The 16,097-nt window shown below is 50.3% G+C and overlaps 1 protein-coding gene across 2 annotated transcripts in view; it reads right to left on the bottom strand.

The window, feature by feature from the left end:
- Atp10a (ATPase phospholipid transporting 10A (putative)) overlaps window positions 1-13,453 on the bottom strand; it is an 89,517-nt gene extending 76,064 nt beyond the window's left edge. For both annotated transcript variants that reach the window (XM_070043072.1, XM_070043073.1), the window contains exon 1: window positions 12,821-13,453. In XM_070043072.1, coding sequence (XP_069899173.1) covers window positions 12,821-13,347 — 527 coding nt within the window. In that variant the 5' untranslated portion in view covers window positions 13,348-13,453. The remainder of the gene's footprint in view (window positions 1-12,820) is intronic.
- Between the last annotated feature and the right edge of the window lie 2,644 nt (window positions 13,454-16,097).

Raw genomic sequence — 16,097 nt, 5'->3', positions numbered from 1 at the left:
CAAGAGCTGTGCCTTCTGTCCAGTCAGGGCTGGGGTGACTCCTAGGGCCAGCTTGGCTACCCTGCCTGGATCTGATTGGCTACAGAGGGAGCCAATCAGATCTCTTCTGTAGCCAAGCACAAAGGAGTCAGAGTGACCAGAATGCCTCAAAATGACCAAGCACCTGAGATCTGAGGATCAGGCTTTTTCTGTTTGTTTTTTAAAGCTATGTGCAGGTGGCTTACGTCTATAATCCTGGCTATTCAGGAGGCTGAGATCTGGAGATCATGGCTCAAAGCCAGCCCAGGCAGCTAAGTCCAGGAGACTCATCTCCAATAAAACTACTCAGACACAACTGGAAGTGGTGCTGTGGCTCAAGTGGTAGAGCTCCACTTATCAGAGGAAAAGCCATACCTAACAACTGGGGAGGGGACCTCTTAGAGGCCCTGCCCAGCAGAGGGAGGCTAGACTTGCCAAGTCCTCTTGTCTGTTCCCATCCAGAGCCCGTAAGTCCTGCAAGCCACAAGCCTGATGCCAGAGGACAAATACATACAGCAGTCTGGGATGGACAGGACATTCCCTACTACCTTTAAAGTCACAGGTCTGCTGAGAAATCACTTAGGCACCTTTGAGACATTTTTCTCATTTTCTGTGTGCTGGTACTAGGGTGTGAACTCGGAGCCTCAAACTCTCGCTTGGCTTTCCTTGCTCACGGCTGATGTTCTACCCCTTGAGCCCTGCCTCGAGTCCAGCTTTTTGCTGGTTAATTCTCCAATTAAAGAGTCTCCCAGGCTCTTGCTGCTCTTTTCTTGCTCTCTCTGTTCTATTCTAGCTCTCTCTCTGTTCTTTTCTTGCTCTCTCTCTTTCCCAGCCACGTGGAGTGCCAACCTTGCCTGGTCCCAGCAGGTCTACTGAATAAACCTTCCCCTTACCTGAAAAAAAAAGTCTCCCAGATCTTTCTTGCTGAGGCTGCTTCAGAACAACAATCCTCTAGGTCTCAGCCTTCTGAGTAAGCGAGGAGACACCAATGTCCAGCTTGAGAGGATTCCTACAGTACAACCTACACTTCCCCCTCCCCCCCCCCCCACTTGCCACTATTGCTAGTCTAGGTTTAGAAAACAAGGACTTCTTTTAGGGCTTTTAAAGTTTTCTTCTTGCTGATAAGCAAAAAAAAAAAAAAGGACAATTTTCAAGATCCCATTAAATAGGTCTGTGAATTAAATTCATTTTCTATTTTTAAAATAGACACCCCCCCCAACACAAGTCTTCCCCAAACCACCTAATTACATATACTATGTTGTCTTCTTTATTATTAAACAAACAATGAGTTCATTTTTACCACTTCCCCATAGCTTTTCCTAGCAATATTCTTTATTTTTATTTTTGCATTTTTGGGGGCTTCAATGCCTCGGCATTGTCCCTGAGCTTTTGTGCTCAAGTCAACGCTCTACCACTTGAGCCATCCCTCCACTTCCAGCTTTTTGGTGGTCAATTGGAGGTCAGAGTTTATCATACACTTTGCTGCTCAAGGCTGGCTTTGAACCGCGATCCTCAGATCTCAGCCTCCTAAGTAGCTAAGATTATAAGCGTGAGTCACCGGTTGAGTCTTAACTATCATAATTATAGCTGTGGTAAGGGGAACAGCCACAAATCAGATTACTTTTCCACATACCCACCTGTCTGTAGGGCCTTGCACCCCACTTTTCTATCACGTACCCCTCCACTCAGCATGCTGGGGGCGTGAATGTGATACCCTGATGTAATACCCTGCCTTCCATTCAAATGAAGTCTGAAGAGAAAAGTATCTTGCCTAGCATCTGCCTGCTTGTCCAGGCTTTCGTTTCACAGAGTGGATTTTAACTGTCCCTGGTTAGCTTACAGTGGACTAAGGCATTCCAAAATACCGTCAGTCGCCACAAGGGGAAAAATAAACCAGAGGGTACGCCCAGACAGCACAGACAGACACACTGTACTCCAGAAGGAAAAAAATTTAAAAAGCGTAGACCAAGTCAACACGGAAAGCCAAGCTAAGAGAATTCTAAAAACAGTACAATTCAAAATAGCAGTCTCCATTTCCCCCCCCCGTAAGTCCTTCCATTCCGCTATATATATAGCAAGGCAGGTCTCCTACAGTGAAGCACAGTGTGGGCTCCTGTGGCAGGAAGAAGCTGGGCCCCAGCGCTGGGAAGAGCAGGACACTGCCGGGCGACACAGCCTCTTCTCAGTGTGCCCCATGGCAAGGAATCCAGATGCGTGGATTCCACTTTTGAGGGCCTGACTGGCCTATGGGATGGGACCGTCCCGTCCCCAGAATGACAAGGACATCACTTTTGGCTTACAGAGCCTGGCAGTCACAGAGGTGACTTCAGACACCACTGACCTACAGAAAGAATTGCACTGAAAATACCAAGACACAGCCCGAGGCCCTGGTGGCTCACACCTGTCATCCTAGCTACTCAGGAGGCTGAGATGTGAGGATCGCAGTTCAAAGCCTGCTTGGGCAGAAATGTCTCTAGGAGACTCTTATCTCCAATTAGCCACTCAAAACTCAGAAGTGGTGCTGTGGCACAAGGGGTAAGGAACTCGCCTTGAGCACAAAGAGGCTCGGGGTTAATGCCCAGGCCCTGAGTTCAAGCCCCAGATAGACCAAAAACAAAACCCACAAAAAAAACAAAGAAACAAAACAAAACAAAAAACCAGAGTTCAGCCTAGCTGACCTGAGGAAGGCCCCCAGAGACAGAACAAAAGTGAGTAAGATAAAAGACAAGACCACTCAATTACAATCCCCAGAAGATACTAAATTTCCATTTGCCTGCACTGACATAAGTAAGTAAATAAACAGGGAAGAAAAAAGGCAGCTGTTCTAGGAATGCATGTTATTACCCACGGAAGAGACAGGAGAAAGAGTAAGCCATCACTGAAATACTATTGCAAGAATCTTGCAAAATAAGATCCTAACTTCACTGGGCAATAATACTTCCACAAGAAACAGGATAGCAACATAATCTCAAAGTATCTCTCTCCATAATGTAGAACTGGAAAACCCCAGCAGACACAGCACCATCCCCCCCCAAAAAAAAACAAATCACCAGTAATAAGGCCTTTTGCCAGCTAACATGTGCCTGATTCCAACATCCAAATCAGAGGAAAGTACGAGGTCCTGAGTTCAAACCCACCCCAGTACCAAAATAAAGGAATGAAAAATAGAAACAACACACACACACTATAAGGGTTTGAATGAGAAAAGATACATTAATTAGACAGTAACCATGAGAGAGCTGGATTAACTATATCCATTTTAGGCAAAAATCAGCTTTAAGACAAAAATTGTGATAAAGGAGTGTATTTTAGGTTATATCATTTCATCTTGGTCTTGGGGCCTCATATTCTTAGCTTTTTCTCTCAAAGATGGCCCTTTACCACTTGACCCACATCTCCACTTCTGGCTTTTTAATTGGTATCAAGTCTCTTAGATTCGCCTGCTGAGGCTGGTGTTGAAGAGTGATCATCAGATCTCACCCTTCTGAGTAGGTAGGATTACAAGTGTGAACTATAAGCACCGGATTAGGAAAACACAACAATTTTAAACACACGGAACAACAGATCACCCACACTCCACCCAAGTACAAACAAAAAGAGACAGAGTTAAAGAAAGAAATAGAACAAGTCACGTATAATCAGAAAGATCAATATCCTTTTTTTTTTCTGCCAGTTCTGGAGTTTGAACTCAGGGCCTGGGCACTGTCCCTGAGCTTCTTCTGCTTAAGGCTAGCACTCTACCACTTTGAGCTACTGTGCCACTTCAATAAACTATTTTTAATAATGACCCAAACTAGGCAGATCAATATGGAAACAGATCTTTGAAACAAATAGACCTAAGAGACAAAAAAAAAAAAAAATCACAACACACATTTTTCCCAATCACCAATGAAATATTCTTCAGAACAGACTCTTATATTAACCTTTCATAAATTAAAAGGGCAGGCAACTACAAAATATATTTTCCAGATGGCAGTGAAATAGAAGTAGAATTCTGTAAAAAAAAAAAAAAAAAAAAGTCTGGAAAATTCATAAGTGAGTGAGCAAAAATTAAAGATACTCCTGGGTAATCAAAGAGGAAATCATAAGGGGAATTAGAAATTAATAAAATTTGAAGTGAATAAAAATAAAAACATAACACACCCAAACTTAAGAGATGCAGCTAAAGCAGTTCTATTGGGGAGTTATAGTTGTAAATATCTATATTAGCAAAAAGACATGCATCTCAAATCAGTAATCTAACCTTACAAATGGAGTAACTTTTATTTAAAAAGAAAATAACCACAGGATATAAAGGTACATACTGATATTCCCAGTACTGGGGAGGGTAAGACAGGAGACTACAAGTTCAAGGCTACCCTGGGCTAGATGGAAAATATTGCCTCAAAAATCAAACAGTCAGTGGCTGGAAGGTGGCTCAGTAGTAGAGTACTTGCCTCACATGCATGAGGCCCTGGGTTCGATTCCTCAGCACTACATAAACAGAAAAAGCCAGAAGTAGCACTGTGGCTCAAGTGGTAGAACACTAGCCTTGAGCTGAGGAGCTCAGGGACAGCGCCCAGGCCCAGAGTTCAAGTCCCATGACTAACAACAACAACAAAAAAAGTCGAACTATCAGTCAGTCACTGGTGGCTCAAGCCTCTAATCCTAGCTACTCAGGAGGCTGAGATCTGAGGATCGTGGTTTGAAGTCAGCCCAAGCAGAAAAGTTCATGAAGACTCTTATCTCCAATGAATTACTTAAAAAAAAGAAAAAACAACCTGGAAGTGGCGCTGTGGTTCAAGTGGCAGAACACTAGCCCTGAGCAAAAGAAGCTCAGGGACAGTGACCAGGCCCAGAGTTCAAGCCCCAGGACTGGGGGGGAAAAAAATCAATCAAGACAGCAAAGAAAAGAAAGGTATAGAAAATAAAGGAGGGAAAGAGTGAAAAGAGGGAGAGAGGAGGAAAAAGGGAAGGAAGAAGAGGGAGGAGGAGGAAAAGTTGAAAGACAAAATTTTTCATTGGCTGGAGGCATGGTTCAAGTAGCAGAGGCCTGGTTTAGAAAAATTAGTTCCAAAACCATGCAAGTGTCCCTACCCTAGCACACTTAAGCTTACCTCCAAAATCTGCTTTTGCAAATCTTCTACTCCAAATGATTGTGACTTATTCCAAAAAGATTATTTTTTTAATTTTAAAAACAAACACAGATTGTTTGAAAACAGTCCCATCCAGCCTTACCCAGGGCTTTATTGGTGGGGAGGGGGTCAGTCGTGGTGCTTGAACTCTGGGCTTGGGCATTGTCCCTATGCTCTTCAGCTCAAGGCTAGCACTCTACCACTTGACCCACAGTGCCACTTCAGGTTTTCTGGTGGTTTATTGGAGATAAGAGTTTCACACTTTCTTGCCCAGGCTGGCTTTGAACCGCGACCCTCAGATCTCAGCCTCCTGAGTAGTTAGGATTACAAGCGTGAGCCACCGGCACCCGGCTTTTTAAATATTATTATTAATTGATTCATCTAAGCACTTTTAGCCAGGACAGCAACATAAGTCTAAAATTAGAGGACATTACTGTTAATAAGCAGGACTGACTGTGATACAAATGACAAAGTCTGAAGGATAATGAAGGCATAAATAATACCAGGCCTATCCTAAGACATATGGACAGGGCCTAAATAAAAAGCCAAAGGAGACCATTTGATATGGAACATTAGTGTTAGACTTAATGGAAAGTCATCTCTTTTGCAAATCTTTTGCTCCAAATCTTTTATACTCCCAAGAAGCCTGGTGTCTACTTTTGTAAATCTTTTACTCCTAATGACAACAAATAAGGTCTGGCCTTGGGGGTGTACATGGGGGGTGGGGGGACACAGTGCTTTTGCTACCAGCTTCTAAAAGAAATAAGAGGGGATGGGGGAGGAAGGAATCGGCTCCCAAGGTCTAAAAGATCTGTAGAGGAAGAGGCCTGCCGGCTCACCAGGAAAGGGGGGGCGGGGGGGGGGGAAACACAATTGGGAGGCCAAAGGGAGGCAAGAAAAACAAAATCCCACAGCATAAAAGAAAAGGGAGGCTTTAGTTAGGTAAAAAATATCACCTCGTCCCCCAGGGTCTTTAGTAACAACCCTGAATTGTCCAGCTGTCCCAGCTGGACAATCTGGGAAACTGGAAAGATGAAGTATGGATCAAGGGGACAGGGAAGATAGAAAATAAATGAGATTCTAAAACCAGCATAGGGCACCTCAAAAGCATCTGGCTTTCCCTCAAAAGATCATGGAAAGACCCCCACCCCCACTTCCACTGGAGGGTTTGCACAGACTCAAGCAGATTGAGAGGAGGGGGTCAGCTCAGTCTACTGAACACAGAGACTGGAACGCATCAATAAGATTCTACCTGGGTCAGGCACCTGGAAGCGTGGGCACCACCAGTGGCCCAGTGTCATCCAGTGTCATCCCAGATACTCAGGAGGCTGAGATCTGAGGATCCAGACTCAAAACCAGCCCAGGCTGAAAAGTCTGTGAGACTCTTATCTCTGACGAAGCACCAAAAAGCCAGAAATGGAATTGTAGCTCAAATAGCTGAACACTAGCCTTGAGCACAAAAGATCAGGGACAGCACCCAGGCCAGGAGTTATATTTGCCTAGGATGGGCAAAGATAGATAGATAGATAGATAGATAGATAGATAGATAGATAGATAGATAGATAGATAGATAGACAGACAGACAGACAGACAGATAGATATAAAGTAAGGAGACTGCATCTAAGCAATAAGACTTGTCCTTACAGCCATCCTTGCACCTTGCTAGGTGGAGGGGACTTTCCACCCAGCTCGGAAAAGCCTAGAGGGGAGAGAGACCATTCACTGAATGGGAGGTACCACACCGCCCTTTAGCTCCAGGAGAGCTTTGTTATTATCTCCCTAAACTTTCTGATCTGCTTAACCTTGACTGGTTACTTAGAGTTTATGCTAACCCCTGAGTTACTTTCCTGAAAGCTCTGCTTCTGCTGCAATTGGATCTCCACCCCAATCATGCAGTTTTTGTCTTTAAAAGCCTCGTTCCGGATTCTCGGCTGCAGGTCTTTGACACTGGAGTCTACCTGTAGTTGCAGGCTCTCCAATAAAGACTCCTGATCCGCCATCTCGAAACGTGGCTTCTCTGTTTTCTTACGCCCAAGTTCCCATACAACATATAAATATAGCTATACATATCGATATGTGGGTTTATCTGTAGATCTATATGTGCACATCTATAGATAGAATATATTATTCTAACTGTAACCCCTCTATACAGCATTTTTACAATAAAAACATACAAAAATATATTATTCTACATATTACATTGTAAGTTGGATATTATATGCATCTGTATCTATACATTTATATAAATATTTTATAAATATATAATATAAATGCAAAATATATTTGTAAATAAATATATAAATGTAATAAATATAAATATAGATACACATGATTGGATCAGGGCTGAGTTACTAAGGAGCTCAGGAGATGGCAGAAGATGGACTTAGCATGTATTCCTGAGTTCCATCCCCAGTACAAATAAATTAAGAGAGACAGAGAGAGACAGAGACAGAAAGAGAAAGAGAAAGAGATAAAGAGGATACCTCTTCTGGGTCATCATGAAAGAGAGAAATACAGACCAACCCTGGCGGGGTTAAGAACAGAGCTGGCACCCCAGAACCAACCCCAGACCCAGGCGTGCCCCTCCCCACGGCCTCCGTGCTCTCCATTTGCAACAGGGCCCCAGGCTGGGCTGAAACAGCAGACAGGGAGATGAGGATGGGGGGGGTGTCAGAGGGCGCCCCTCCTCCATCCTTCAGGGAGACATTACAATTCTGCCTCACTGCTGTGTTCGGGCTAGACCGGTGGGGGGTCAGGGGAGGAGGGGAGGGATTTCCCTTGTATTAGGCCACCGAGGCGCATCTAGACACGCCAGACGGATGAGACCATGTGAGTGGGCTGTGATCAGACCAATGTGAGTGGGCTGTGATCAGACCTGCAAGCCTGGACCCCGGGGTTCACCAGGGCCAGGGAACGGATTTCCCACCGACACCCGGGGGCCGCTGTACCCTGCTTTCCCAAAGTCAGAACCCCAGCTGCCGCCCCGCTGGGCCGCTCAGATGCTTATCTGGTCTCCTCCCCCAGCTCTGCCCACCAGGCACCCACCCTGAGGCCACTCTGCTGACCTAAGTAAGTCCAAGTTCCTTCTGCAACTGCTGAGACAACCTTCTTGAAGGTTTGCTAGGGATCCCTATAGACACAGGTATATAGGTATATACAGGAGGTGGAAACAATCAGAGAGGATCCCCACTCCTGACCTCACCCCCACAGGGCTGAGACCCCAAGCAACAGCCCTTCACTGTTCTCTCTTGGCTGATTAATGTAGCTGGGGTGGGGGTCCCCTAAATAAGGATCCAAAGTCCATGAGAGGAGAAGATGGGCTCAAGACCTGGACAGGTGGATTGCGCCTTCACCTTCCGTGCCAGAGGAAGGCACATTCCTGACCCAGAACTGGCAGAGATCTGAGGTGGGGAGGCGGGGAGGCAGGGGAGGGAGGGCGGCCCAGTACCAAGTTATTAGGAAGCACCGCAGAAATAACAAACACCTTAGGCACCATGTCAGAGGCCGCCCTCGGGAACAGAATCTGTAGGAAAAGCTTCCTTGATGTGCTGCATGTATGTATGTTCTGAGCAAAGGGCAGTGATTCCTGCCTGTAGTCCCGGCTACTCCGGTGACAGAAACAGGAAGATCGCTTGCAGGAAGGAGTCAATCAGGGTAACCCTGAACAATATACCAAGACCCAGTCTCAAAAACAACAACAGAAGAAGAGGAGGAGGAGGAGGAGGATCCAAAACACTGAAGCCAGGCTTCATACCTATAATCCTAGCTAGTTAGGAGGTTGAGATCTAAAGATCTGAGTATTCTAAGCCAGCCTGGGACAAGAAAGCCTGTGAGGCTAGCTCCAACTCACCGGAAGTGGTGGTGTAATTCAAGTGGTAGAGCACTTGGCTTAAAGTCAAGCAAGTGCACAAGGCCTTGTATTCAAGCCCCAGTACCAGCACAAGAAAAAAAAAAAAAAAAGGAAGAGTAAGGGAAAGGAAAGGGAGAGGTGGGTAGGGATGGGACTCTGACACCTCCTTCGCCCAGTGGTTAAAGCAAAGAGGCTCTGAGGAGGCATACCCCAAGTCTGCTGTGTAAACCAGAGGTCCTGAGCACCACTGTAGCTTGATGCACCAGCTTCCCACCATCCCCTGCTTCCCACGCACCTCTTACCCTACGCACCCCATAACCCATCCTTGGTCTCAGGGCCCCAGCCCTGTCAGTGGACTCCTGACCCTTTCCTGCTCACCCTCTTGGTCCCCCTGACTCCTGTGGTCTTCCATGGCTGTCCACCCTCCAGCCACCTCTATGGACAGGCAACCTGCACCCCAGCCCTAGTCCAGGGTCTTGGCCCAGGGCAGGCGGGGCCCCTGACTTCTCCTTTCATCTCAAGAGCTTCTGGGACCAAACGCATCTGACCGGCCTGGCAGGGGAATAGCCAATAGACAAGGCCACCAGGCTGGGTCTCCCGGAGAGGAGGCTGGACAGGGAGAGAGAAGGCAATTCAGAAGAAGCTCAAATGGACAGACCAAGACTCACCCTTTCTCCACACTCAGGTGTCCCCACCACCAAGCACACCCAACCCTCTCCCTGACCCTCCACCCCCAAAGTTCATTCTCTCCCCTAGAAAAGGACTCAAGAAATTTGCCTAGGGGCAGGGAAGGACTTGGGAAAGCAAGCCATCCACAGGATTGGCCTAAAGTAAAGAAAGTACTGCTGAAGGCTCAGGAAGCAGTGGTGAATTCAGACAGGGGTGAAAGCTTTCACAATTACACTAGGCAAAGGGAAATCAAGAGGTCAGCTTAAAGACTTCACTCTAAGAACAGGCCCTGAAACTACTTGTTTGTCCCCATCTCCTCCACATGTTTAAGGATTCAGGTGGACCTGTTGCAACAATGAGAAGTACAAAATGTCATGTCAAAACCAGCTTTACAATGTCGGTGTGTGGGGGGGAGGGGGGTATAATTGGGTGGGGGGAGGGGGGAGGCGGGGAAGGGAAGTGAAGGGTAAACAAAGGAGGAGGCTGCAATGCTTGGTAAGAAATGTATGTATTATCCTGCCCATGTAATTGTAGCCCCCCTGTACAGTATGTTCTCAAATAAAATAAAATAAAAAAAAAAAAAAAAAAAAGAACAGGCCCTGAGGCTGGTGGTTCACACCTGTAATCACAGCTACTCAAGAAGCTGAGATCTGAGAATGGAGAGTAGGAAGTCAGCCCCAGGCAGGTAAGTCCTTGAGACTCTAATCTCTCATTAACCAGCAATAAATAAATAAATAATAGGGAAGTAGAGCTGTGGCTTTGTTGGTAGGGACGCCAGCCTTCAGTGAATAAGCCCAGGGAGAATGTGAGGCAGAGAGTTCAAGCCCCAGAAATGGCATTAAAAAAAAAAAAAAAACAAACAGGAAAAAAGGAAGAGGAACTATTTTCTGAAGCCTAAGGAAGGTCTGGGATTGTTTTGCTCTGTGATATTAGAAAGGAAGAATCCTTGAGGGCTGGGAAGGTGGCTCAGTAGAGTGCTTGCTTAGTATATATGAAGCCCTGGTTCGATTCCTCAGTACCACATACACAGAAAAAGCCAGGAGTGGTGCTGTGGCTCAAGTGGCAGAGTGCTGGCCTTGAGCACAGAGAGGCTCAGGGACAAAGCCTAGGCCTTGAGTTCAAGCACCACCCCTGGGGGGCTGGGAAGTAGAATCTGTGAGTTGGGTGCTGGTAGTGTGATTGTAGCTACTCAGGAGGCTGACATCTGAGGATCGAAGTTCAAAGCCAGCCTAAGCAGTAGAGTCCCTAAGACTTATCTACAACTAATCACCAGAAAACTGGTGGAAAGTAGTTGGAAGTCCTAAAGCGGCTCTAAGTCCTTGAGCACAAAAGCTCCAAGACAGCACCAGAGGCCAGGAGTTTAAGCCCCAGGACAGACAGCTTTAAACCTGTTAAAGCCCCACCCAAGTTCTTCAGGGTCTGCCTGGAGGCCAGGGCGGAAGGACAGAGAGGCATTTAAGTTCCTGCTAACCCCTCCCCTCACGCTAACGAGCCTCCACAGATCTAACCATCTCCCCCCCCCCCCCCCCCCCCCCCCCCCCCCCCCCCCCCCGTGATTGGCTCCTGGCATCTCTGGAGGGCTAACAGTCGGTGAGACTCAAAGGTTTCACCTCTGCTAGTCAAATACACCAGGGCCCACTCCCAGACCTCCCATGATTATAATACAAAGCTTGGGAGGCACAAGCACAGGAATCCTAGTAAAGAAACACAGTCTCCAAGACCTGGATCGGGTCCTGGTACCACTCTCGGGCAGCTGTGCGACCTTGGCCAAGTTACTTAACCTCTCTGAACCTGTATCTATGAGAAAAGTCAGTTTGGAAATGCTGCCGAGCATGAGAAGTACTCAAGCTGGGTGCTAGGGGCTCACGCCAGTCATCCTAGCTACTCAGGAGGCTGAGATCTGAGGATGGAGGTTCGAAGCCAGCCTGGGCAAGAAAGCCTGTGAGATTCTTTATCCCTCATGAACCAACTGGAAGTGGAGCTGTGGCTCCAAGCGGTAGAGCACTCATGACAGCAGGAACAGTAAATGACAAGTTCAAGGCCCTGTGATTGAAAGAAAAAGTTCTCGCACCACAGGTCTAGCAAGGTTAAGACAAGACAAGCAGGCTGGGCTGAGCCTGGGGTGCTGGCAGAGCCCTGGGCCTTCTTCAAGGCTGTAGGGATCCTGGAACTTCCAGTCCCCTGGGTGGCTTGGTGAGAGATTCCTGGGGGAAAGATGCAGCTTCAGATTCAGCCTGGAGGTTGGGGGGGGGGTGTCCTACGTGTAGGAGACCCAGACTTGAAAGAACAATCTCTAGGCCCCAAAGTCTCTTTCCATCAAGAAGCAAGTTCCCAGGAAGAAAATGGAGCCAGCCCGCACGGATCCCGGCTATCACCCCTACCTGAGCTACACAGGGGCGCGCTGAGGACAATTTTCTCTGCTGTCTCCAGACAGCTTTAACTTCAGACCCAGAGGCTTTTTCGTCTATTTTTAAGTCCACTTTGGGGCTTGAACTCAGGGCCTGGCTGCTGTCCCTGGGCTGTTTTCTCAAGGCTTACAGCACTCTACGCCTGGCAACCACAGCTCCAACTTCCAGTTTTCTGGTGGTTGATGGGAGGGAGGTCTGACCCTCGGGCTTTCCTGCCCTGGGGTGGGATGGGAGTGGGGGCTGGCTTAGAACACCTGGATCCTCAGAAGACCTCAGCCTCCTCCTAAGTAGCTAGGATGACCAGGCATGAGCCACCGGGCTGCCTTCCCCCCATTCCCCCCCCTGGTCCTGAAAACATCGTGTCCTGCGGTTTCTGGAACTGTTTCTGTTTCCTGCAACTGAGGCAGGGACTCGAGGTGGGGGTGGGGAGGGACAGGGGACCCGGGAACCCTCTTTAACTTGGAGCCTGCCCACCTACCCCCACCCCACCCTGTGGGCCAGACCCCAACCTCCCTTCCCTTCTTCTGCCTTAGACGTGGTGCCAACTGGAGACTCGGGTACCCAGCCCCTGGAGATCACCTCCCCCCTCACTCCCATGCCTGATGCCACCCACAGCCTGGCCTCCCCCCCTCCCATCCCAGCACTTCGGTGGGCGGAAAGCGATCGTTTGGATGATGACGCCCAGTGGGCGAAGGGACGGACGGACGGACAGACAGACAGACAGACAGACAGACGCGCGCCCCCCCGGGCCCGGCTCTCACCTGCTGAAGACCAGGCAGCCCAGGTGGTTGATCTCGTGGTCGGAGCGGTGGCGGCTGTAATCCTCCCACAGGTCCTTGATGGCCGTGACCGCCAGGATGAAGAGGACGGGCGCCAGCGCCAGGCCGGGCTGGAAGGCGTTCACCGCCGGCACGAAGTTGAGCAGCGCGATGAAGACGAAGTAGACGTTGGCCAGGCGGTGGAACTGCTCGAAGAGGTTCTTGGGCAGGAAGGACAGCAGCGTGTACTTGGTGGTGTTGAGCCGATTGTCGGCCAGGTGCTGCGCGCAGGCGCGCCGGGGCCGGGGCGGCCGTCGGGGTCGCTGCCCGGGGAGGCCCTCGGCGCGGCCCGCCGCGTCCGGCGCGCCCGGCGCGCCCGGCGGCAGCAGGTTGGAGCGCACGGTGCGCACGGCGCGCGTCCTGCCGTCCCAGCGCCGGCGTCTCCGGCGTCTCCGGCGTCTCCGGCGTCGCCTCCGCGGCTTCCCCGGGGATCCCGACGAGTCCTCGGACGACCCCGCTTCCCGCTCCATGGCCTCGGTGGCCGCCGTCGCCGCCGCCGGTCCAGCCCGGGCCCGCTCGCGCCAGCCTCTTTAGGTGATCATCGCCCGCCGGGGCCCCGGGCGCGGCCGTGCGGGGCTCCCCGCCTGCGGGACGCACCGGAGGAGGGGGGTGGGGAGGGCGGGAGGGGGGCGGTCAGCGCGCCCCGGCCCGCCCTCCGCGCCCCGCCCCGGCCCGCCCCGCACACAGTTCTCCCTGTTCAAACTCCGCTTCTCCCGCCAGCCCGCCGGGCCCGGGCGGCCTCCGCCCTCCCGGGGGTGGGGACTGGGGGGTAGGGGGGGGGTCCCGCGCTCGCCCCGCGCCCGGATCGGGGGAGACGGGGGTGTGTGTATGGGGGGGATCAAGTGGAATGAAAGGGTTAAAATCAAGGCAGGAAAGAAATGGTGGAAAGCCCGCGCGGGAAACTGAAGCCGACTTCACTTTCGTTTCCCCAGCGGCAGCTGTTGGGGTCCCCGAGCGAGCCCCCCACCCCCCCCCGCCATCCCGGGAGGAGAGAGGAAACGGCGGGAGGAGGGGAGGGGGCGACGGGAGGGGAGGACTCCCCACGGTCCTCCCCACTGAGAGAGGAGAGGGCGGGCCACAGCGCGAACCCAGAGAGAGAGAGGAGAGAGAGAGAAAGAGAGGAGAGAGAGACAGAGAGAGAGAAGAGAGAGAGAGAGGAGAGAGAGACAGAAAGAAGAGAGAGAGGAGAGAGAGAGAGAGAGGAGAGAGAGAGAGAGGAGAGAGACACAGAGAGAGACAGAGAGAGAGAAGAGAGAGAGACAGAGAGAGAGACAGAGAGAGAGAGAGAGGAGAGAGAGGAGAGAGAGACAGAGAGGAGAGAGAGAGAGGAAGAGAGAGAGAGAGACAGAGAGAGAGGAGAGAGACAGAGAGAGAGAGGAGAGAGAGACACAGAGAGGAGAGAGAGAGAAGAGAAAGAGTCCTCCCCACTGAGAGAGGAGAGGGCGAGCCACAGCGCGAACCCAGAGAGAGAGAGAGAGAGAGACAGAACTCCACAGTCCTCTCCAGTGAGGGAGAGAGCGCGGGAAGGGAGGGGAGAGGGGGTCCATAGACCTCCCCCCGCCAGAGATGAGAACCACAAGTACAAGTGTCTCCCCAACACACACACAGACCTGGGAGAGGTCTCTGGGAGCCCGGGTTAATGAGGTACCTACCACCCCCTCCTCTCCTCCCGTCAGGCTTTAATCATTCTCCAATCTGCACATCTTGTTTTGGAAAGGATAGGAGCTTCTGGACACCCCCCCCATACACACCCCAGGAAATCGCCCTGCCTGTGAGCTCTGGAACTCTTACTATACATACTACTCAGCCCACATACACACCTACCTTCAGGGTTAGTGTGTGGGTGAACTTCACTTTTTCCTTTCACCCCCACAAATAGGGATTTCTCTCTCTCTCCCTCCCTCCCACTCCCCTCTCCCTCCCTCTCCCATTCTTCTTCCTCTCTCTCTCTCTCTCTCTCTCTCTCTCTCTCTCTCTCTCTCTCTCTCACACACACACACACACACACACACACACCCTTTTCTCCAGAGGAGAATCTTTGCCCTGCATTCTGGCAACCGACAAGCTGTGATCTGCACACATTTGAGTCTCTTTAGAAGTAAAGAGATATGAGGGCTGGGAATGTGGTCTAGTGGTAGAGTGCTTGCCTAGCATGCATGAAGCCCTGGGTTCCATTCCTCAGTACCACATACACAGAGAAAGCCAGAATTGGTGTTGTGGCTCAAGTGGTAAAGCCTTGAGCAAAGGAAGCTCAGGACAGTGGCCAGGCCCTGAGTTCAAGTCCCATCCCCCCCCACCCCCAAAGAAGAAGAGATGAGAAACTTGAGATTTGTGATCTGGGAGGCCAGACCTGGGTGAAGGGTGGGGGCTGCAATGAGAAATGTGCTTTGGAGGTACTGTTTGTTTGGATTTGGGGACTGGGTCATCTTTCTACTGGTCAGTCCCCCCTCCTAGGTCTCCCAGCGTTGCCGCTCATGGCTGGTGCTCTACCCCCTGAGCTACTTCTCCAGGCTGACCTTTTGCTGGTTGATGAGAGGTGGAGTCTGGTGGACTTTTCTGGAGGAGGGGGAGGAAGTGGCTTTCAATTTCTATGCTCTCAGATCTCAGCCTCCTGAGTAGCTAGCTAGGGTTACCAGCATGAGCCATCAGCGCGGGGTTTTGCTTCTGACAGTTTTGCTCACTTCATTTCCTCTCTCCTGGTTGACATAGCCCTTACCTCGTGCATCCTGGCTTAGCCCAATCCCACCAGGCCAGGATATCACCCTTCTACAGAGTAGGGTGCCAGTTAATAACTAGAGGCAAGCGCCTACACATGGGAAGTCTTTCCTTCTCACCCACCCTCCACCCCTAGCCACAGGAGTCCAACTCTGAGGGAAGAAGGCCCAGATCAGAGAAAGTTTCCACCACCTCTAGGAGATGTGCATATTCAGAAAAGACATCAGAGCTTTCAGGGAACCAGTGCCACCCCAAGCTGGGCATGAACAGCAAATGCCTGACCACAGTCCCCTGGTTTCCGACGTCTGACACCTTCCTAGCTTTCCTTTCATCGTCCAAGCCCGTGGGGCCTCAAGGCCTGCCGGTCCCCCCCACCCCCATTTCCACAGCTGTGTCTCCAGTCTTAAAACCTCACCGTGATCCACTAACCCTTCTCAGCCTTTCGAGGTTGCCAAGGTAATTATTTAACCCTCTTCGTGTCCTTACCCCGCAGCTTCTAGGAGTC

Source organism: Dipodomys merriami, unplaced genomic scaffold (assembly GCF_024711535.1).
Source record: "Dipodomys merriami isolate MVZ:Mamm:240054 unplaced genomic scaffold, mDipMer1.0.p SCAF_33, whole genome shotgun sequence".
Taxonomy (NCBI): domain Eukaryota; kingdom Metazoa; phylum Chordata; class Mammalia; order Rodentia; family Heteromyidae; genus Dipodomys; species Dipodomys merriami.
Note: the sequence above shows the minus strand (reverse complement) of the source record. Positions and strands in the feature narration are given on the sequence as shown.